Source organism: Abrus precatorius, unplaced genomic scaffold, assembly GCF_003935025.1.
Source record: "Abrus precatorius isolate BTA unplaced genomic scaffold, Abrus_2018 Scaffold10, whole genome shotgun sequence".
In the NCBI taxonomy this organism is placed as follows: Eukaryota; Viridiplantae; Streptophyta; class Magnoliopsida; order Fabales; family Fabaceae; genus Abrus; species Abrus precatorius.
Window position 1 is genome coordinate 7,267,570 of NW_020874292.1, and position 24,393 is coordinate 7,291,962.

Sequence of the window (24,393 nt, forward strand, 5' to 3'; positions counted from 1 at the left end):
TAAATTCCTGTTCTTTATAATTTAAATTCTCCTTAAATTCGCTTTTTAACTTACAATTTTATAAGCTTAGAAGACTATGTCCCTACAATAAAGATAGCCATATGCCGTATGCAAAATATTTGAGGTCCCCCTTTGCTGTGTGTATTAAATGAATGACAGCATTCTGATTATATTTTTCAATAGGTAGAATTCAATACTAAGGCCTTTTTGACATAAAGATATTGGAAACAACAAAAAAAGGAGAAAACTAACGATGAGAACATATTTTAAAATTTTATTGTTCTAAAACTTAATATTAGTTTTTATAACTTTTCCTTAATTAATATTATATATAATTACTTCAAATAAATATTATAATTTTTCTCTTATTTATTTATTTTTTCTTTACATATCAAATAGGAAGTTTGTAAACAAAATATACAGCACAGCAATAAAATAAACATAGTTTAAATCAAAAAATAAAATTATATATTATTTCAAAACTTTAATCAAGAAATAATAAAACAAATAGCGTTTGTATACTTTTAATTCAAATATTTTAATACTCTGTCCATTTAAAATTAAGTACCATTACTTTACTAATTGAAACATTTATTATTTTCCTTAATATTTGTGAGAAAAAAAAATTGAAATGGAGAGGGTATTAGGATACTTAATTATTCCTTTCATTTTATATTAAGTGATCTTTTAAGATTTAGATGAAGCATTTATATGTTTATTCAAATTCTGCCTCAAGTAAATAATAAATGTAATGGTTTTTAGACTTTCTATATATGGGTTGATTTTTCGGCAAACAAGTAAAATAAATGATAAAAATACTTTTAGCAGAATTATTTTGTTAGCTTTATTTATAATTTTCTTTAATCTTTGTAAAAGAAAACTTAAACACCAGTTAAATTGAAATGGATGGAGTATTTAATTTATATTCATTTATCACTCAAATCATATTTATACATACAGTAACAACAACAAAAAAACATGAGTAAAATAATACAACGGTAATCAACATAATTCAATAAATTTATAGGTTTCCAAAATTTAAGGAATCATTTGATTTGAACGGAAATATTTTTGCCCTAAGGATTTAGAGAAATAGCTTTGATTTAAGTGGCATAGTTATTTGAAGAGCAGTTGATAGAATAGGTTTTGGGTTGAGGAAAGAGATAAAGCAAAATCCAAGTGTGATGAGATTAGAAAAAGTTTAATATGTGTGGCAGTAACACGATCTGAGTACATTTATAATGAATATTAAATGGTGAGGTTAGTAATGAAAATAACTTATAATGGTGTAGTGCCCGACAAGGGAAAAGAAAACGTTAGTTCTATGCAATCTACATTGGGTAAGCAGGTATAGAAAGGGCACGTGCATGAGAGCATGTGCAAATGGCGATGAACCATTTAAATTTGGCCTCAACTTTTTTATTGCAAGCTACGATGAAAGCAACAGGACTGAATGCAATGTTGCAATGCTCATCAAATACTTACACAACTAAGGTAAGGACGGGACCGCTTCTGACCCTCCCACCATACCAAATTCCTTTTCCTTGGAGCTTTTCATGGTGGAACCATCATCATATTTCAGCCTCATTTCAATATTATATTTCCCTTCTTTTTCTTTTTCACTAATCAAACTACATATTCCTTTTGTATGATTTACTGATGGATAAAAATTATTTCAATTATATTGTTATGTCTCTAATTGATAGACTCGGTATGAAAACACGAAATTAAGGAAATAGAACAAGTAATCAAAGATATCAAACTTGATAGGGGAGCATAACTATAGGAAAAATCAATTATAATTAACTAATTAAAACCTAGCGTAATTACTTGTAGGTCTTGGTTGTCTTGTTTACTTGCGCAAGTTTCTATGCCTAAAATCCATCGTAATTATAGTTTGAGATGCTAGTTGATATATATACGTGATTCTCTCCTTGGGGCCTAAAGCTTGTGGAAGCAAAATATTAGAACACTAATATATCTCATCATCATGAATGTAAGCTTTATTTTTTTTTTAACTATAAAATTTCTAATTTTCTTGAGTTAAGAGATGAAAAATTTCAACTTAAATTGTATATAAGTTTGGATTTCATTTTATCATTGATTTCAATTGATTGTTTATTTTATTTTTATTGTTTCTATGAATTGACCACTCATAACGTTAGGCCTTTATTTACATAAAATAAATTATAGCAATATAACATGATTAAAGATAATTTAAAGATAATTACTAATTATGATATCTCAATAATTATAAAACATTACGCTTGTCTTAGTGTCTCTAATTTAGAAAGAAAAATGATTTATTAAGGATTTAAACTTTGACCACTTTAATATTTGTTCTTCAATATTCTTTTAAGAGTTGAATTTATACGAATGTTAATTGTTTAAATAAAGCTTTAAAGGAATCAAAGCTTAAAACTATTTGCAAATTAAAATTTAAGCAAGAGATAACCTTACTTTATCTTAGCTTCAATAATTATAATCGAAATCTTCATTTTAAACGCCAGTCCAAATCATGATAAATTAAGTAGTTAATATTTAGGGTATAAATTCTTTAAAGAGATATTTCATTTACTTTATATTGCTTAATAAAAACTAATTCACTTGTCATTACCGATTATTTTTTTTATTATAATGTATTATATTATTAGTATAGATTCACACCATTTATATTAACAATTTAATATTTATCAAACAAAAAACTTTATCAAAGAAAACTAATTTAACACCAAACTAATAATTTTCTCGAAGTCAGTCGTATGGCCCTTCATTAAATATCAACACGGTACGCATTAAAAACAATATACATGGGTTGAAGTAATATTTGCAAGAGAAAATCTGAATTAAATATCAACAAAAATAAAAAATAAATTTAAATTTCAAAGATAATGAAGTTGTAAACTATAACAATATCGATATTTAGTAATTTCTAAATAAATAAATGATAAAATTTTAAACATATATTGTAATTGATTTCTACAAATTAACAAAATCTATAATGAATAAAATGGGAAAGAATCTAGAATTTTCATCTAAAAGATTCACATTTAAAAAAAAAAAAAGTAATAGTGAAATTAATATATCAATTTGGGGACAAAATATACTCTGAGGTTTTGACAGCCACCAAATTACACTTAAACTATCATAATTGTTATTTGATTGCATAAACAACACCTCCTCCTCAAATCAGTTGAGTTACTTATGCTGCACAATTTGAATTGTCAACTGAGTTTGAAATTATGCAATACGCTCATATTTTTGGTTCCCTCATTTTCTTTCTTTTTTCTTTACAAGGCCAATTATTAAATTTTCTTAAAAATTACACAATAAGTAAAATATAAAAGAATTAATTAAGAATATTATTATTTAAATACATACTTTTTATTATAATTGATCTATCTCGCTTTCTATACATCCATATGATGTGATATGTCCACCAAGCACGCACCATGGATTTCTGTGAAAGGATTTAAAGATGCTAAGTATCGCGTGTCTACTTTATACTCATCCACTTAAACTCCAAGTTTTAACTAGTTATATTTATATTTTTTATAAATTTTAATTAAAATCTCAATATTTTATTAATAAAAATATAATAAATTACTTATTCTGATCTCAAATATAATAAAAATTAATTAAATTATTTTTCCTAAAAAAATTAGTTAATATTTTAATTTTATTTTAAAAATACACTTATTTTTAATGTGTCTTTCATGATATTTATTATATAAAAAAATAAATTACTTAGTAAATTATTATTAGAATTAAATAATATTAATTAATGATTTAATTTTTTTATATTAAATATTAAATGTAAAAAATAATTTGTAATAATAAAATTAAATTTTGGAAAATCATTTTAAGTAAATTTTTCACCTTAAAAGTTATATAAAATTATTAATCTCATATATTAATAATAAAAATTTATTAAAAACAAATTTTAAATAAATAAAATGTAAAATTAATTAAAAATTAATTATATTTTAGAACACTGTATCTAAATTTAAATTTGTATGAATTAATAAAAATATATCAATATTTAAACAAAAATAAAAATATGTAAAATATAATAAAAATTTTAATTTTATTAAATATTCAATATTTTTTTGAAATTTAAATAAATGAACGATATATTATATTTTTATAAATTGTGAGATAAAATTATTAAATAATAAAATATAAGGATGAAAAGTGGAATAAAATAATAAAAGTAAGACCATTATTCACATATATATATATATCACTAAAGTTTTAATGAGACTTTATTTTAATTTATTTTTTATGGCAATTTGATCGATAATGTAATTTTGTTATTTTAATGTAATAATGACATTAATTTTGTTGGTAAAAATGTTGACCCGTATCTAACATTCCTACTTACAAAATTTAAAAGAGGGGCACTTTACGAACTATATTTTTTACGTGCAAAAGTACACTTATTATTATTATTATGGAAATAAATTATAAAAATAATCCATAAATATATGAAAAATGTTAGATAAATTGTACGGAAACTTTATTCATACTGTGTTAATTTTTCCGTTATCTTAAATTGTTAAATTAAATCTATGTTCATTTTTTAAAAAATAATATTTGTGAAGATCCTTTTTTGTCATTTAGTGCTTACATATCATATCTTTGCACTTTACCCAAAGGCACTATCCTGCACGTCCCATTCTACGCACATAACACATTAATTTGGTACCTCTTCGTCTCTTTTTCATGTTCATTTTCAAAACACAAGGATATTGTGTGATTAGTATGTTCAATTCTCATCACAAAAGTTTTATGTCTTCATAGGTTTTTTCATAACTTTTTCAACACCACTTAATTTAGCTTCATCATCTCAACAATACTGCACAAAGTTAGACAAGAGGGTCCAACCTAACACATTAGTAAATTAAAAATAAACAAAAATAGCACCACTTTAAAATATCAAGATATTTTTAGATAAATTAGTTATTCAAATTGAAAGTTCATTAATTCAATCTACCTACGCTCTTCAACAGAGTATGTCCATAATTTTAATGTAATATTAAAATATTACATTGAAAGAACTAAGGAAATGGAGGTAGGATTCTAAAACTCAAGGAAAAAAAATCAAGTTGGACTCTAAATTGCAAGATTTGAATTTTATACTGGTGGGTGCAAAATAAATAAATAATATATAAATAAATCTTAAATTTAAAGAGTCAAAATGTTGTTAAATAAATAGATTACGGAAATTAAAGCTCGTTAAAAATAACATAGGGAGTTAATGTTAGCTCTTTACGAAGGAAACGTGAGTTTAGGTATAGATCGGTAAACTTAGGGACTTGTAAGTATTTGAGACGAGAAGTGGTGGGTGAATTGCCAACCAAGTGGAAACTTTAAACAACTTCTTGTATCAGTTGCTTTTTTACTTTTAATATTATAACGAATTTTAATACATATACGCATGGCAGTATTTTTTATATTTATATTAGTATAAATTTATTATTCATTTAACTTACATATAACAAGTTATAATTTATTAATTTATTAACTATTAGATAAAAATTAAATAAAATATAAAAAATTTAAAATTTATACTAATATAAGAAAATTTTATTTTGTATATATATATATATATTAATAGATTTTTTTAATAATTTTATATTTTAAATTTTTTTAAAATAAGTTATAAATGTAAAATATTTTATGCAAGTATATTATTAATAGTAAAAAGAGTTGCAGATGAGGTTTGTAAATGTTTGTTTTGATAAAGTTATACACATTCAAAGACAAAATTTTTATGATTATAAATAATTTTGTATAATTAATTTTAAAAAATTAAAGAAGTTATCTAAGGTAATAATGTGTAAGATAAAATATTTTAAAAAATAATGTATTTAATGTAATAAAAGTAACATAACTATCTTGAAAGTAAGAATTATAGGTTTTCAAAATTAAACCAAACCATTTTTAAACCGTCAAACTAATTTTAAAAAAAGTTTAATTAAATCATAAATAAAAAATTGCATCATTAACTGCAGTTGAGTTTGGATTTCAGTTTGCGTTATTAAAATTAAAACAAACTGCACTGATTTGGATTGTAATATATTTATATTATTTTTTATTATATTCTCTCTCTCTCACACACACACACAAATTAATTCCAATTAAACTGCAAAATATTGATTTAATTTGATTCAATTTAATATTATATTTAAATTTAACTAACCCAAACTTTGATTTAGATGACTTTTAAAATAAAAGTTTAATCACAGAAAAATGTGAACACTCTCAAATTAGGATTTTTAGTTTTTTATATTCCATAAATTTATTTTATTTTAATTTATACTTTAATTTTGATATTTTTTCTTTTATTTTTTTTAATTATAATTTTTTTGAATATTTTTTACTTTTATTTCTATGCTACTTTTAATTGAGTCAGTACTATATTTTCTCTAAAATAAATTGTCAATTAATATCGTCAACTTTACTTATTACTTTCTTGATAAATGCATTTACAAATATCTTAATTTGAGAATAAACTATTGAATAAATATAGTAATTAATTAGATCAACACAATTTTTGTAATAAGAATAATTTCTTTTTAAAAATAGAAAAAAATAATTTTCCATTACTGAATTCATGAAATCATATTAATGATAAAATTAGTGACAACGTATATTGGAGAGGAAAATTTTCAATCATAAATTCTCTTGCTAACCATATCCTGGCTTTTATAGTGGAAAGCTTTTTTATGGTTTTTTTGGTACGGGTTATAGACTTAATGAATGTTATCTTTTAAAAAAATTTATCTACTTTTATTATAAAAAAAAAAGTTATTTTATGCTTTGATAATAAATTAAATTAAGTTTTGTCTAAAATAAAGTAAGTCAAAGTGTTTGTTATAGGTTTTTTAGGTTGCAATATATGCTTGACAATAGTGTGACTTTCTATGTTTGAGAGATGATTTTAAAGAAAAGAGATAACTCATAAGAGAATATATTTTTTAATTTTAAAGTGAGAAAATTATATATTATTTATAATGATAAATATATTCTTTATTTTAAAAAATTAATCTAAAATATATTAATTTAAAATAAAAAAAAAATTACTTTGTTTTCCCTTCTCCTTTCGATCACTTTCTTTCCCACTAAAGCTATCTTTTCCAAACAACTGTTAAGAGTTTTAAGTTTTCATTTTCTTATCTTGGGACAACAAATTTCAACAACTGCAATAAGAATAACTCTAACCAAATGACACTAAACTTGCAGTAACCCAGATATCTAGGAACAAGTATTTGATATTATCAAAAAATTCATTTTTAAGTAATTAAGATAAATTATATTTTTTTTTATTCTATAACTTACTACTAAGATTTCACGTTACATAAATTCCATGTTATCTAAGATCAGATTGAACATCTTAATCGATTTGGACTGTGAATCAAGCAGCTAATAAATTATGGTTTAGCACTATATATTATTGGATATTCATGTTGAACCATTTGAAAGTAGTTATAAAATCAAAGAAAAGCAACTTGCCATTATAATGGCCGCATGGGGAATACTTTGTTGAATCTACTTTTGAAAAATATTAAGAGTATGTTTGATTACTGTTTTCAACATAGATTTTTATTTTTAAAAATATTTTTTAGTACAAAATTATATTAAAAATTATTTTTAAAAACAAAAACTACTAAAAATTATTTTTAAAAATAAAAAACTGTTTTTAAAATAATAATCAAACATGCTTTACCGTTTCTCTTTTGCAGAATCGTCTTTTTTTAAATTCAATCAAGTAAAAAAAAAAAAAGTTTTAACTTAGTCTTATACAGGGTCAACAAAAATACTCTTTGGTTGAAAGGAATGAAAATGAAAAAGATAGAAATTTTGATAAAGGATTGAAATTGTTACCATAAATGGACCATTGAATAATGGCTTTTAATTTAACAAGTTAAGTGTAACGTGGCTAATATCAATTTAGACAACTTGTAAAATACCTTAATGTAAATAAAAGTTAAAATATTTATAAGTCTTTATATTAACAAAATTATAATACAATTCTTATATATTTTATATTTATAATGAAAATATTATTTTGAAAATTATAAATTAATTTAATGAATAAGAATTTGTTATAAAATATATTAAATAGATAACTAATAACAAAAAGAATTAAAATTACAAACAGATCAGTTTGTTTGTTTCATTTTACTTGTCCAGATCTAAGCTCATCTTCATCTCCTACATCTTCAGAATGCCCATAAACTTTGTCTTTTTTTTTCTTTCATTTTTCTAATTATTATGCTTAAAAAGATATTCATAAAACATATTAAGTAAATTGAACATATAGTACCCCGATGTGGGATATTCAATTGCAAGTTAATGGAACTTAATTTCTATTGATTTTCTTTGATGTCGTTGGATTTGAATTACAAATAGATTTAGTTATATATATATATATATATATATATATATATATATATATATATATATATATTATTCTACTACAGTCCCTAAAAAACCGGATGGTTTGGAGGCAATTCTTTTGAAGTCCAACACGGGAAAGGATCTTGGAAGAAATTTTCACCCGTGTCCATTTTTAAAATCCCCTCAGTTGAGATGCAACCAATGAAGAACCCCATCAAAAAAGACATTTATGGCCTCAACGTTGACATTACTAGAATATTCAGAGAGCTTGAAGAATTTGAAGAGTTGAAGACGAAGAAGTCATATATATATATATATATATATAAAGAAAGATACATTAGTATAAGTTTAAAAATTCTTAAATATTGATAAGCTAATGAGAATTAATTTGAATGGCAGAAGGCTGAATATCGTTTAAGCAATTCTCAAATTTGAATTTTTATGTAACTTAAGTTGGATCTGGATTAATCTAGATGAAAAAAAATTTAATAAGATTCTACTTAGGATAATAATGATTGCTTTCATAATAACTTTGTTGATGATTGGTTATCATATTATTTAAACATGCATTAGACGTTCAATTCCAATTTATATCATCTTGAATGGAATGCAAATTTTGTTTATGCTAGCCGATCTACAGATAAGATTATAACATAAGGATGATTGTTTTGAGTGCGATTATAGGACACTGACGGCAAAGAATCTAATAATTACTTGTTAATTATATTACAAACCACCCATATACACAAAATACAATATACCTTTTCCACTAACATACATGAAGAACACCCACAAAATATGTTCACCGGCTAGCAAAAGCATGACGAAAATTACAAATAATATCCTATTAAATACAACAAAACCAGTAAAATCCTCAATAACCAGCTAATATTTACAGACCACTAATAAACTCATATTTAGATAACCATGGAAGTACATGCTATTTTTTCACCTTCGCATAGTGCTCGATCTCTTTGTTGTAATGGCCTTCGGTGAGTATTCCAAGCCTTCTTCTATGGCATCAGTGAACAAAGAAGTCATTTAGTGGTTGGGTTGTATATCTAATATCGGAAAATATGTCAATGTTGTCCGTGTAACTCATGCTAAGTGACGCCAATTAGCATTTTTATTAATTCTTTCCTAGATTTTCCATGTCTTAAAATATTGGGAAATTAATTGTTGACGTTAACTCGTTGCAACATGCAGATAGTTGTTTGCTTTTGCTTATTCAATTCATTCAAATATTAGATTACATGCAAACTTGGTTAACGAGATTTTAATAATTTTTCAAACATATGCTATAATTGTGGTCTCATCCTACTATTCACCCTGTTCTGGACTTGTATTGTATCATAGATCATAGATTTATTTTTTTGTCAAAGTATATTGAATCACATATCCTAGAGAGCTTGGCTACCTCAAGGTGAGCCAATCAAGCTTTAATTCCGACCAACCAACATATCGACTTGACTTTGCTTGTAGAAACTTGAGGAGTCACACTACAATCATTCAAACAATTCATGGGCCATTTGGCAAAAGGCATGTCTATATGGATCCAGCTCACCTCAACAAGCTATTAGTCTCCCACACACAATATGGGAGATCATTTTCCTCCCACACGTAGACAGGTACGCTTATATTCTTCCTACATATTGTACCATGCCATCCTTAACTAGTGTTAAAGTGCCTTTGTAAATGCTCCTTATTTCTACTCAGCCCCACCAATTGGAGGCAAAAGCCACCATCACAATATTTTTTTGTATATATTACTCTTTAACAAGATTTTTTATAAAAATAGTTTAATTTTAAAATTTTTGTTAATTTCAATTCTAAAGATTAGAAATAAGCGAGTAATAATAGTAAAATTTTATTAAAAAGATAAATATTTATTATATTTTTATAATTTTATAATTTTAATATAATAATTATATATTTTTTATTAAATTTTTTTATTTATAGATGATTAAACTCAATTAACAAAACTCTAATTTTAAAGATATTATTAAAAAAATTTAAAAAAATCTTTTATCCAAAATATGATATTCAACATTACTAATACAATCATAATATAGATATTTTTTTTATTCAACATTCGAGTAAAAGCACCATGATTTAAATAGAAAATATTAGCTAATTTTTAAAAAGCACTAACAAAAATATTTAAAAATAATAATATTAATTTCAGAAACAGTTTTAGGTTTTAAATATCCGAAATTGAGTGTATTACGGTAAAATTGGGCAGAGAATCAGAACTTGGGACACTTGAATATTCATCGTGATCCGACAAGAAGAAAGAGACACCCCATATTGAATGGTGTCACTCTCATTGATCAGAGAACCCGACACATCAGCATTCATCCCCTTCCAAACTCCGAAATCTAAATATCCCTAATCTTCATTTCCCTCATCCACTCAAAACCCTTTTCAATGGCCACTCTCTTCAACTTCAACACTACTCTCAGCCCCTCTTGTTGTCTTCCCTCGTCATCTCATCAACTTGCTCCCTCACAATTCTCCAAGACACTATCAACAACTTTCTTTGCCCCAATCCAAAGCCTCAAACATGTTGCCACTGTCTCAACCAAACGTCGCCGTTCACTCTCCGTTCGCATGTCATGGGACGGTCCACTCTCATCCGTCAAATTGATCATACAGGGTAAAAATCTCGAGGTATGCTTTGCTATCATTTTTTTATACAACTTATTTTAAAATTTATTCAATAAAATTTGATGACTAAATTTATTAAAATAAGTTAAAACAACTTTTTTTTTTAAATTATCTGAAAATAGCTAGTGCTTCTAAAGAGGCACTAAAACAGAAAACCCTAATTTGAAGCTTTGGCCTAACCTGCTATATTATGTGTTGGTGTTTGTGTAGCTCACTGATGCAGTGAAGCAGCATGTGGAGGACAAGGTGGGGAAAGCTGTTCAGAAGCATAGTCATCTAGTGAGAGAGGTTGATGTGAGGCTATCTATCCGAGGAGGAGGAGAATTTGGGCGAGGACCCCGGACTCGTAGATGTGAGGTGGGTCTACTCCTCTTTTCAAGTTTCAATTTTGTTAATCTGGGATGGGATATGTTGCAGCATTACGAACTGGGTTGGAATTGAATTCGTTGATTCTTATTTGCTTTAGGTGACTTTGTTCACAAAGAGGCATGGAGTGGTGCGAGCTGAGGAAGATGCTGAAAGTACCTATGGAAGTATTGATTTGGTGTCATCGATCATTCAGAGAAAGTTGAGGAAGATAAAAGAAAAGGAGTCAGATCATGGTCGACACATGAAGGGGTTCAATAGGTTGAAGGTTAGGGAGCCCGTAGAGCCATTACCCTTGGAAGAGGACCAAATATCCCCACAGGAGGAGGAAGAATCAATTGATGAGGTTGGTAGTTATTACTTAAAACAGTTTTCAATCTGTAACTCATTTGCTTTATTGTAGTTTGATTTCTGATTTTGCATATCGATGTTTGACTCTGGTATATCCTAGAAATAGAGGTGAAAGTTGTTCTACATCTTCAGAATTGAGAATTTGATAGTATCTGGTTTGGTGAACTGTGGATTTGATGGGTGTTTTGTTGTGAATAATTAGAACTTGCATGCAAATTGGAAAACTCCTGTGTTATATGTTGTTAGACACGTTATTGCTTAGCATGAGATGGTGCTTTTCTCTTTATTTTCTTACGGTGCTCCTACTAAAGTTGTGAGTTGTCTTACAGGTTGTTCGCACAAAGTACTTTGACATGCCGCCATTGACTGTGGCTGAAGCAATTGAGCAGCTCGAAAATGTTGATCATGACTTTTATGGTTTTCGAAATGAAGAAACTGGTGAGCAATTTGCGTATAGCTCTTTCATTTGGCTTAGTAATTTATCTATTTGCTATCCTGGGAACTAAATGTTTTTCCTCTGTTCAGGGGAAATTAATATTGTGTACAAAAGAAAAGAAGGAGGTTACGGACTCATTATACCCAAAGGAGATGGTGAAGCAGAGAAATTGGAGCCTGTAGTAATTGAACCAGCTAAAGAACCCTCACTGAAAGAGTGAAATGCACTCACGAGAAACTCTTTTTCTATTAACATAAGAGCTTGTACATGATTAGCGGATAATGATGGCGATTTCTATGGAACCTGAAGTGCATAGGCAATTTCAATCGAGGCTCCGACATTTTAAAGTGCAAATCAAGTTTTATTGTATGTACACTTGGATGACTAGCGACTGTAAACTGAAAGAGATGCACCATTTGTGTGTGCTGCATATAATGTTCGGAATACACCTTTTCTCTAACAATGCCACCTACTTTCTTTAATCTTTTGGTTTTGTTCTGCTTCATGTCTATTTGTTATCTAGATTATACCATAACAAGTTAATCATTTTTCTCTTCAAATTTCAAACCTTTATAGAATTGTTGTCTAGCAAATTTTAATTTCTGCTGTGCAGAGTTGATTGGGTAAATGTTGACTGCCAAGAGAAATGCAAGTGATAGGATCACGATGAAACAAGGGTTTTCTAGTTAAGTGGCAAGTGATAGAATAAAATGGCTACAATTGTCTTTAATGGATCTTGTTATGCTGCTATACATTTGTCTTGGATATAGATTTAAAATAAACATATTTGGTTGTAATGCTATAAATATGCTAAGGTGGAAGATCTGTAAGACCCTTATAATTTGAGAGAATTATTGCAACATTTGTGACATTTCTAGTTACGGATGTTAAGAGTTTACAAGGAATGGAATGGTTATGGTAAGTGGATTAATGTCTAGCACAGTGTTGTTCATTTGGGCAGGGCTGGGAATTGAAAGGCTTTTGCTCACGGCAGAGGAAAGTTAGGAATTGAGTCGGTGAGATATAGTTATCATTCATTAGTTTTAGATTATATGAATTAGTGATGTTACAATTTATAAATGCTAAAATAAAACTCTTATTTGAGGTTATGTTACTTTATTTGGCAAAGAATTTTTGACGCAAACCTGAAAGTTATAAAAATACCATGATAAAAGGATTACGTTAGCCTGGTAGAGAGAGTCCGGATTTCATTATGTTTTTTGTGAATGGCACGAATAAATGAGCATTAGGTATACCAACAAGCATATACAAAATAACAAATGCATTTACGAAATATTGTCCTGATAGCCAACTGTAGGATCCAATGCCTTTGAGAGACTTTCCTTTTACCAAATACTTTTCCTTTTTGGGTACATTATTCGGGCCGATGGCCTAACCATCGAACTTGTAATCATATGCAGGAAAAATTAGTGATTCTTTTTTACAATGACTATCTATTCTGTCAGGTACTCCATCTTTTTGTCTAGAAAAGTAGGATGATTACACTCTATCATTTGCAGAAAGTTACAAAAATCGTATTCCGAAATGCTATTATCGAGAATACATATAATGGATTTCCCTGTAGAAGTGAGTTTGAAATATTTCCTTCCTTTAATCCTATTTTGGCAAAATTCCAAAATAAAACTTGGTTCCTCTTTTTGTTAAGTTAAATTGTAATAATTTCTTAAAAAAGCAAAATGAACATTTCCCCCCACAAGAAAATGCAATCTTAGTTTTTCATAAACAATTGAAACAATTTCAGAAAATTTCCAGAACCACGCCATTCTCTCCTGCCTTCCTCAATGAGACAGAACCAAAGATGCACACTATAACTTTTCGGTCAGTAAACATATACACAATAACCAAAATTCTAATGACAACAACATACTCTTGGAAACATGAAATCCTAGGTGTCTTTTATAAACAAATATCACTCTACCAATCGACAAACTATGAATCAATGTCTAACTGTGAAATTTCCTGCAGTCAAGAAAACGTGAACAAAATCTTCATTCTTAAATTTTATATTTCATACATTAATAAGTTAATATAATATGATAACAACAAAGTCTTATCTCATTAGGTAAATTTAACAACATGAATCATACAATCTCATTAGACTTGGTCAGAAACTACTTCTCAAAAATAAAAATAAAAAGTTAATAGAATATAAGCCAAAAAAAAAAAAAAAAAGTTGAACCATTGAACCATGAATGTAGGATCCTGTATTGTTTCGTTTACTTGTGCAAAACAGCATTGCACCATCCCAACCAAACAAAACTATCTTCATTGCTACAAGGAAATCAATTACTGGTCTGTCCATCCACAGCACAAAGAACAAATATGTTCAGCAGTTGCCAATAAAAATAAGGTACTTTGCATCAGAAAAATCTTACTTCTAAAACACTAGTCGCGACTGCCTCAATGACCACAATTGCCTGTCAACACCTAAGTAATGGCGATTTTAAGTGTTGAGGAAGTAGTATTATTACTCTTTCCACCAATGTTTCTTGGGAAAGGCTTCAAAGCACAAGGAATAAAACGGAAAAACAAGGAGCAGAAAAACTGACACAAAAGGAAAACACTTATTTTTCTCAAGATCGGCTATGGCATATGCCATTTTTCATTTGCCAGTGAATCTCTCATTGGAAACAGTTAAAAGCTTATTGATAGACATTCCTCCTCCTCTTGTACTCTTCTTTACTTCAAACCTATGCTTAATTCTGTCATCAAACTTGTAACCAAGGAATGCAGGAAAAACCAGTAACTCCTCAATGTCACGTTCCATCTCCTCTATCAAGTACTTCATCTTCTTCTCCAAAGAAGCATTATTATACTGCAGTATCTGTGGATGCTTCTTGGCCATAGCAACAATATCTTCACACGTAAGCCCATAACTCAAGAACAAACCAATGACCTTTCGCAAGTTCTCACAGTTTGTCCTAGTAGCAGACCTCATTGCCATTGCCAAGTCCCTTGTCCTATATCTATACCCAATCTTAACCAAAAGCACAAGCTTATGCACAATGTTCCCGTAAAACGAATGGCTTAGAAACAAGGGTGCTTTAATCAAGAACTTGAAGATATCGCCCGAATCCAATCCACAATCCTTGAGAAACTGTATCCTAGGACGCAGTTTCCTCTCCCTACTAGCAGTAACAATAGCTGGGAATCCAAGTATGATCCTAAAAATTTCTTGGTCACCAAGGTCAACAAAAGACCTCAGAAACTCTACATGTTCCTCCACATGTTCCACACTATAGTTCAAAAATGCAGGGAACCTAAGCAGCACTTTCCCAACACTATCATCATCTCCACCACTAAGCTCTGTCAAAACGTTGACTCTGGGAACAAGTTGACTTTCCAAATCGAAGTTCAAAACCGCAGGGCGTTTGAGAATCAAACTAATGCCACTAAAGGGTTCTAAGAAAGCTATGATTTTGTCAATTTCATCAACTGCCCTATAACACAAGGCCTTTTGCAAATTGACTTTGTTAAGCACGTGAACAACCTTGTAAACGGGAACTCCACGGTCAATGAGCAATTGAACCTTTTGAGGAAAACCCACCAAGAATCTTGGTTCTGTAGCAAAGAAAAGACGATTCAGTTGCTCTTTCTCAATTTCCCCTTGCAATTCGTCTCTGAGAAAGGTTAACAACGGGTCGATTTCTTTATCTGTTAGAACGGTTGGGCGCTTTGTAACTAACTGGTAGAGAGTGACACGATCGAACCCTAGAGAATGCAAAGATAGAAGGCGAGTTCGCAATGAGTCCAATGGCAGCGAGGTGAGGTCAGGGTTATTGGTGAAGAGCGTTTGCGTTTCCACGAAGCCAATTCCGATTTGTTGAAAGAGAGAAATGAAGGACGCTGAAACAAAACGAAACGAAGCAAATTAGGTGTTTGAGAAATTGACTCCGACGAGTTAGTTAGTTAGTGAGTGATTGATTGAGTGAGTTAGTTTATTCACCAATTTGGGTATTGAGAGTGGCGACGGAGTTAGTGCACCGGCGGCGGAAGAAGTGGTTGTTTGATTGTTGTTTTGTTGTGAGGGAGAAGAAGGGTTGAGGTTGAAGGGAGAGTTGAAAGGAGTGTGAAAGGTTTAGTGGGAATGGATGAAATGTGATTGAAGAACAGAGAGATGAACGGTTTGGGGACAGATGAAGAAGCAACATCGTTTTTGCGTTACGCCTCCGTAAGGTTGCTCTGCGCTTATAGCTTGTCTGGCGTCGCAAGGGAGGTGAAAATAGGTAATCACATCCCTCCAAATGATACCAAGTGAAAAACTGAGCATTACCTTCCCAAATTACTCTCTTATTTGTTTATAAAAGTGTAAATAATTAAAAAAGATAATATAAAAAATTTAAACATCTCTCGAAACATAAAAATAATTTATTTCTTTAAGTTATAAAAAATAGTTTCTAACAAATAAAAAAATATAAATTTATTTTATTTTATTTTATTTTATTTCTTTATAAAAACTTGTCACAAGTTCATCTCAACATGTATTGTCAATCTTACTTTTACTGTTAGGTTTTTCAAAATGATATAAACTCGATTTCCAACCTTCAGCATCCCACTTACAACTTGGTACAATACTTAGAAAATAGCTTTATGTTTCAATCAACATGACTTCGTCAATTCAACTTGTTTCCTATGTTTTTTCTCATGAGTTTTCTGAAAATAGAAAAAATATAAATTGTTCATAGATTTTGACTAGCCCTTTTTGCCTTGTATGTTATTTTTTCACTTATGCCAAAAAAGGATATTAATATCCACATGCTTTTCCAAGTTTTAATGCTCATTTTTGTTGCTTCTTCTTCTCATCTAAGGTGGACCCGTTTTTAGTTTTCTTGCTCTGCTCAAACCTGGTTCATTAACTATTACTTTCTTCTCTTTTGGTCAGATCTAAACTCGTCTCACACACTTTGTAGTTGTTCTTTACTTTCTTACATAATTTGAGTTATGGTAGTATGAATTTGAAAAGTGGAGAGGAAAACACTAACACTACTAGAAATGATGTCGTTCAAATGCAAACTTGACAAAATAGAGAAAGACCAAATCAGATCTAAGGCGTAAAAAATGACTCAGACTGTGTTTTAGTCAAAACTCATTTAAACTTATCCTTCTATACCATTTTTTTACATAGAAACACTTTTAAAATCCGATTGAAATTGACGTGTGCCCACCCCTAATCTACACCATTTTTTTACATAGAAGCACTCTTTTAAAATTAGAGTTATAGAAAATGAAGTAAATTCTCACTGGGTTAAGCATATAAGGGTACAAATTAATATGTTTATTTTTTTAAAAAAGAAAAGTTATTGGACCCACCACATTAATAAACAGGCTTCATAATGCTAAACCCTCAAAAAAGGTTTAAAATAAAATAAATAAAATGATGACGAAAAAAGAGAGAGATGTAAATATAATAAATAAACTGTAAAAAGGATATGTTAGATTTATTTTTTTACGGGATGATTTGGAATTTTTGTAGTTAACTATGAATGAATACTGTTAAATCTACAGTCAAATAGAGCTTAAGATAATTCCTTTTATTGGATGATAAATGAAACAAAAATTTAAATAAAAAATACAATAATTAGAAATTATATATTGTTTAGATGAATAAAAATTTAAAAAGTGAAAAAAATAACAAAATGTTATAAAAATAATTTTATAATAATTAAAAATAAATAAATTTAACTTTAAAATTTTATTATATATTTTTATTTTAATATAAAATTATTTATTAAATTTTACTTATAAAACAATAATTTTATTTTTTTAACATTTAAATAAAATTTTAAAAATTGCAGCACTTCATTGGCTGCATTTACCATCTTACTAGCATTGAAATGTTTTACACTTTGTTTGAATGAGATGAAATTAAAAAGTAGGAAAGAAAGCAAAGAGAAATTTAATATTTTTTTTCCTTAGTAGGAGTTTTTTTTTTTTAGTCCCACCATAAAAAATACCACCAAAATTTTAGGAAATGAAGGGTAGCAGGAGAGGGAGGGGGATGGGGGGGGGGGGGGGGGGACAATCGGGTTGGAATTTTTTTATATAAAAAATAATAAAATTTTTATTAAGAAAAATTAAAATTAAAAATTTAATTAATTTTAATTTTTAATGAATATTTTTAATACAATTTATTTATTTCTTTTACACTCTTTTACTTGTCTATATAAGTGTAAGAAACTTTTTATCATTTTTTCTTATTTCAACTCATCTAAGCATCAAATATTTTTTACTTTATTTCTTATTCTATATATTTTACCTCTTGGCCCAATAGACCATTAGTATGGGATTTACCAAAATAAAAACATTTCAACCCTACCAAATCAAATGAGAAAAATGGACAAACATGATGAATTTCATCCTTTGCTATTTCAATACAAGCAAACACAACCATGGTAAATAATGATAACTCTACCTCTACTTTCACATGATTATATATATATATATATATATATATATATATATATATATATATAACACTTGTACTCATTCTTAAACCATATATAAATACAATTTTTTGTCAATTTAACTATTAAATTACAATTATATATTATTTTTTGATAAATTATATCAAATTTTATCTAAATTAAACAGCTATAAAAATATAATTAAAAGGTCTATGTTCTCACATATTTCAAAAACATATATTACTTTATTTTTTATGTATAATAATAAGATATCAAATAATTTTAGATTGATTTAAAATTTTGCAAAAATCATGATTAAAAATTTTAATTTAATAATTGATTTTAAAATTTAATTATATAACAAACAATTATTAAACAGTATAAAAATAATATAAATTATATCAGTATAATTGAATCTTTATTAAACTATTACATATGTTTGGATGAATTTATTTAAAGAATAAAAATAAAAAAGAAAAACTTAGAACGTGATTAGAAATAATTAATTTTAAAGAAATAATTATTCAAAAATTATTTTAGGAAATTAGCAAAAATAAGAGTTTATTATTCAAACTAAATAAGACTAAATTAATGCATAGGAGAAAAATGTGTGAAGTTAATTGTTCAAAAGAATCTGCTCACTCTTAGGGTAGAGATAAATATTTAGGTATGATATCCACTCAAGATCTATCTTTATCCGAAGAGATATTTTGAACTAAGAAGAACGGAATGTGTTTTTAACAATATTATCCCTCTTTAATTTGAAACTCGTCATTTTGATCATCATAAAGGTAAAAAAGCCTTTATACGTAATTCCATTTTTCTTTTTTCCACTCTTCTAATTGTTAAAATATTTTTTTCTTATTCGCATTCAATTAGAGAGTATATCTTATTATTATTATTATTATCTTTTTCTCTATTTCTTTCATTAACCAAACAAAATATAAGACTAAAAAATTTTAAATTTTAGAGCCTTTATTTAAACTGAACAAAACGAAGTTTGTGAACATTAGATATATTTATTTAATTTAAAGTTCGATAAAATTACTTTTAGATTGTTGAGAGCAATTAAAGACTTCTTTAATTGCACCATAGAGATACGCTTTTAATCAATTCTCAAATCAAAACAAACATTCATGATATTTGAACATAAAATTCAACGCACCTCAAATGATAATGATTATTTTTTGTTGTGAACAGAATCAACTCTTCAGGATATACAAACAGCCACTAAAATGTATCTAAATTAATCTGAACTGTTTACGGTAAGACATTTTTCATTAAAAAGTACAATAATATATAGTTTAGCCTAAAAAGATTACAAAATTGTGTGCAGCAGGCAAATTATAATGAGTTTCTAGTTAAAAGAGTCAGACAGCTAGTATTTATAATGATAATATAATAATTTCAAAATTTTCCACATAGAGCAAAGACAAATAAGTTTGTTTTACATAGCCTTTGTAGTTTTTAAGTGTTCTAAATTGACCTTTATTGTTAAAACACTTGAAAATTTCTAGCAGTACTTTCAATTAGCCAATTACAAACTTCAAAATATAATCTTAAATAAAAAATCCTAAACATAGAAACCTAAAGATTAATTAACCTGCATTCTAACATACCAGCTAACATTATAACATAAATGTAAACCTGTAATAACAAATACAACCCTTCGATTATAGATCCTACTTAAATAATGATAAAAACTAATTATAATTTTGTCTTTTGTCGTTTTTTGCTCATAATGTCATCATCTGATTATAGTTTGTATGATGAGATAATTTTAATCCTTCTTCTTCCTTTTTTTATTTTTTACTTTAGCAACATACAGTTTAAATGTATGATCACTTGCAATCTATCAATGCTCATTAAATCCTAACCACTAGTTCATTCTAAATGGTTTCGCTGAACTTAAACTAATTCACTTTTGATAAGTATTATCTATCAGCTTCTGCCTAACACGAAGCAAATATCCCAATAGCAAACTACGAAAAGAAAAGCAACTTACGGCTTATATAAGGGGAAAAATTTCTTCCCAGTTAAGGAAAATGGAACCAAAATTTACAAGGTAAATATTTTGACGCTACAATGCATGTTTAGAACTCCAAATGTCACTTAATCCAAGCTCTTTTCAAGAGGACAGTTTTTAATAGATAAATGCCAATGGAAGACCAGTATGCCACTATCAAATAGCACAAAGACAAAGCCTGCATCTTAATTTGCTGCAGCCAAATTAAAATTTAAAGTTAATGACCTGTAAAGACGGAATTATTTTCTGACTCTCTTAAGTTTTGTTAAACTTTGTTTTTGTTCCTTTGCTCTTCTACAAGGGATGACTTTTATTAAAATGAAGATGTGTTTTCCTTTCTTGATTTTTTGGAAGACCTGAAAAGAGAACCACCAAGGTGTTATGGTCAATGTAGACACAAAAAGTACTTGGAGAGGGGAACTCAAAGGAAGAAGATGACCTATCTGGACTACCTTGTAGTCTAGATATATCAATCTCCTTTCATTCCCTGCACTTTAATTACTTTCTACCAAAATAGCCTGTTTAAAGCATCAAAAGAATAATCAGTAACCACAAGCAGCTAGTAGTAAGTCCACTTGCCTCCTTTTGGGATAAGTTAGATCATCTTTTGTATCTTTACAGGCTTCTCCGCTTTCATGTTGATTACATTGTCCCTGAACATGACAGCACAAGAAATATAAAAAATCCCATGACTGCACAATTGTATCTACTTGTAGCATACCACATCCATGAAATGTGTTACTAGCTCTAAGCAATGACTATAAATAAAACAACATTTTTTCATCCTGATTAATCGGCTTATTGTAACTTATTTCAAAGGTAAAAGGCATGCCATATAATCACTTGACTTACAAAGTGAAAAGAAACATGGTTCAGCATAATATACATTAATTAACGGATCAACTATATCAACTGATAGAACAAAGAGAGCAAATGCAAAGTGTTACAACTTATCAGTAAGTAGAAACAATCACATGTATCAACAGCTGTTGACAGAAATCTAGCTTGTTCTAGATCAAGGCAACATAGAGATGTCTTGTGAAAATTTCTCAAAAAGCTAAAGGGAAAGTTAGAGGGAGGTGTAGAGTGGTAATATCAAAACAAACTGAACACCAACAACACAATTTATAAAAATCTAATAATGCAAGAGTAAATTCATGCTGCATTGTAATGTCATGTGTGTTAAAAGCTAAAAAGTATGAAGAGAATACTATTCATTGGTATTTAATGCAATCATATCTTTTTAACGACAAGGAACAATTAAGGATAAAATTATAGATGATGATTAATTGTCTCCCAACGGTTGTGGGAATAACTTAAGCCAATTTAGAAAAATGTTTACGAAGAGCTAGTTAAATAGACAATGGCTGATAGAGAAACAGTGAAATGCATGTTAGAGTATTATTACTCTAAAATTAATTATGAACAGGATAAAATAGAAAGAAAATAGAAAACTGAGCTGCTTAAAGGCTTTCTCAGTAAGCTTGTACATAACAGAGTCTCCTACTCCTACCAGTAAAGTTAATCATAATGATGAACCTTCTTTTCATTTTACTGTTGGATGTCACGTGGTCTGTTCAACAAACAACAGCAGTATGTAGTTGAAAGAATCATCATTATACTTGTCTTTGAGAGAGAGGGCAAAACAAGGATATCAACAAATCAACAAGCCAATCTCAATAAGAGAATTAGGAGGCCATAAGCACCACATCAACCCCCATAGTTGCAAGACGACAATTTGCCCATTTATAGTTAGGATATATTTTTTTTCTTATATTTTCTTTCTCTATTAATTACGAAGCAGAAGGAGAATTGAAAATGCTATAAAATTCTGAAGAGGGTTGGCCTACAAGGAGCACTCTGATTCAGTACACTGGACGCATCAATACACAGAAAACTCTTAAAACATAGCATAGAGCTTGTGAGAATCCAATTAGAAGTATAAGTTTTTACCAAATTAAACACAATTTACCCATGTCAGCACCATAAGCATCTAAATGTCACCAAAAAAATGAACTGACATTTCTGATATTGTAACCTAAGTAAAATAACAATACTACCATGGTATAGCCAACCTTATCAAGTTTAAGAACAGAAATCAGAACAGGAAATTTGATGGTTCCTGAAACAAGCCTAAAAATAGAATGTTATAAACAACATAATAAAACTCCGGTGGAAAGGGCTATGAAATAGTGAGATAGATCCCATGAAATCATAATAAATAGCAAGGACATTAAACACTTTCCAATATTGCACTAGAAGTTGCAGTTTTATTGTTCACCAATAACCTTTCGTACGTGAGATGGTGAAACCACCATAAATAATTAAACGAACACTGATATTACCACTCCAAATCCCCACCAACACAAATCTTGAACAGCAAAGGAGTCAATCTGCCGAAACCAACATAAAATATAAAGATACCACCATTTTCCAAGCATGCAATAACGAACAAACAACACAAGACATTCCATAACAGCAACACCCAATGCATAAACACGCCAAAATAAAGCCAGCAGCGAAGGTCCTAGCACATGATAAGAGTAACACAGTTCAAAAATCAAAATTTCTATGCTTATACAGAGCGCTGACAAAATGAATTAGCAATGAATACCTTCCAAGTTCAAACCACAAAATAAAAAACATTCGACGGATCGAAACAACAAATATTTGTAGTAACAATAGCGACGTACGCTCTTACTTGGAGGTCTCAAATCCATTGACATCAAGTTCACGTGGCACGAACGTGGAATTGCTCTTCTTCTTAGCGAAGAACTTGGTCTTCAGTTTCCTCTCTCTGACTTTCCACACGTTGTTCTTCCTGAACACGAACTTATCCACCTTCCAACCGGGTAAACTCGTGTCGATCACCGTCACCTCGCTCTTCGTGAAACCCTTCAACTCGTTCCCCTCCTTCTCGTTCTCGATCTCATCCTCATCGCCGCGATCCGCGCCCACTTCATCCTCCTCGGGCACCACCGCATCGGCGCTGGGAGCGGCGGCGGGGGCGGCGGCGCTGCGTGTGTTGGCGGCGAAGGAAGCGACGAAGATTTTAGGGTTTGTCTGTTTCCTTGGGCATTTTTTGGAGGTTTTGGTGAGAGTGGCGCCCATGTTGAAGAGCTCAGCGAGGACGGAGCTCATTGGAGGGTCGCGGGTTTCGGATTGACGGGCCTGGGGCGGGATGTTGGGGCGGGCCTGTGGTGAATGGGAATGGGCGGTGAGGAGGAAGGAGTCGAGGTCAAGGTCGTCGCCGGTTGGGATGCCCTTGTTGGACCGGAGGCGGTCGAGCCAGTTTGAACCGGATTTAGCGGTTTGAGGCGAGCAGAGCATTGTCGTGGAACGGAAGATGGAAGATTGTGGAATTGAATGGGGATGCCAAACAAAGGGGGAAAGGGATAGTGCTCAATGCGCGTCGTTGCTCGTCGGTGACTGCCACGTGGACGACAATATTACTAGCTGCTTGTGTTTTGAAATTCAAACACACACTCCTACACTACTTCTACTGTTCACTCACTTGTTCCTAGGAATGGGTTTCAAGCAATGTTCCATATTACCCCATCATTAACCTTTGGATCATCCCACAATTTTTTTAGTGTGGTTAATCTGTAAGTTTTGTTTTGCCCTGGTCTAGTAGAATTGATAAAACGAATTTGTCCTATTAAATTAGTTTAATGCACTTAATAAAATGTACAACTTAATTTTAAAATTTGAATTAA

General features: G+C 29.3%; 3 protein-coding genes across 6 annotated transcripts; 1 reads left to right on the forward strand and 2 right to left on the reverse strand.

The window, feature by feature from the left end:
- Positions 1-10,664: 10,664 nt before the first annotated feature.
- On the forward strand, positions 10,665-12,798 carry LOC113869587 (ribosome-binding factor PSRP1, chloroplastic). Of its 2 annotated transcripts, none has more exons than XM_027505984.1 (5): positions 10,665-11,076; positions 11,284-11,430; positions 11,540-11,785; positions 12,120-12,228; positions 12,316-12,798. In XM_027505984.1, the coding sequence occupies exons 1-5, from the start codon at positions 10,834-10,836 to the stop codon at positions 12,444-12,446; spliced, it is 876 nt and encodes a 291-aa protein (XP_027361785.1). In that variant the 5' UTR covers positions 10,665-10,833; the 3' UTR covers positions 12,447-12,798. The 2 variants fall into 2 exon arrangements, with proteins under 2 accessions (XP_027361785.1, XP_027361794.1); XM_027505993.1 differs by having other exon boundaries at positions 10,758-11,076; positions 12,341-12,779.
- On the reverse strand, positions 12,740-16,465 carry LOC113869579 (transcription termination factor MTERF8, chloroplastic). The gene is made up of 2 exons (XM_027505973.1): positions 16,194-16,465; positions 12,740-16,093 (listed from the first exon to the last, which is right to left on the reverse strand). The coding sequence occupies exons 1-2, from the start codon at positions 16,396-16,398 to the stop codon at positions 14,850-14,852; spliced, it is 1,449 nt and encodes a 482-aa protein (XP_027361774.1). The 5' UTR covers positions 16,399-16,465; the 3' UTR covers positions 12,740-14,849.
- A 4,180-nt stretch (positions 16,466-20,645) lies between these two features.
- On the reverse strand, positions 20,646-24,151 carry LOC113852631. 3 transcript variants are annotated; one of them, XR_003502453.1, is made up of 3 exons: positions 23,371-24,151; positions 21,257-21,330; positions 20,646-21,033 (listed from the first exon to the last, which is right to left on the reverse strand). XR_003502453.1 is itself a non-coding variant. In XM_027482950.1 (3 exons), exons 1-2 carry the CDS (start codon positions 24,005-24,007, stop codon positions 21,273-21,275), a joined length of 687 nt encoding a protein of 228 aa, XP_027338751.1. In that variant the 5' UTR covers positions 24,008-24,151; the 3' UTR covers positions 20,783-21,033; positions 21,257-21,272. The 3 variants fall into 3 exon arrangements, 1 of the variants encoding a protein (XP_027338751.1); XM_027482950.1 differs by having other exon boundaries at positions 20,783-21,033; positions 23,379-24,151; XR_003502454.1 differs by having other exon boundaries at positions 20,647-21,033; positions 21,130-24,151.
- Positions 24,152-24,393: the final 242 nt, after the last annotated feature.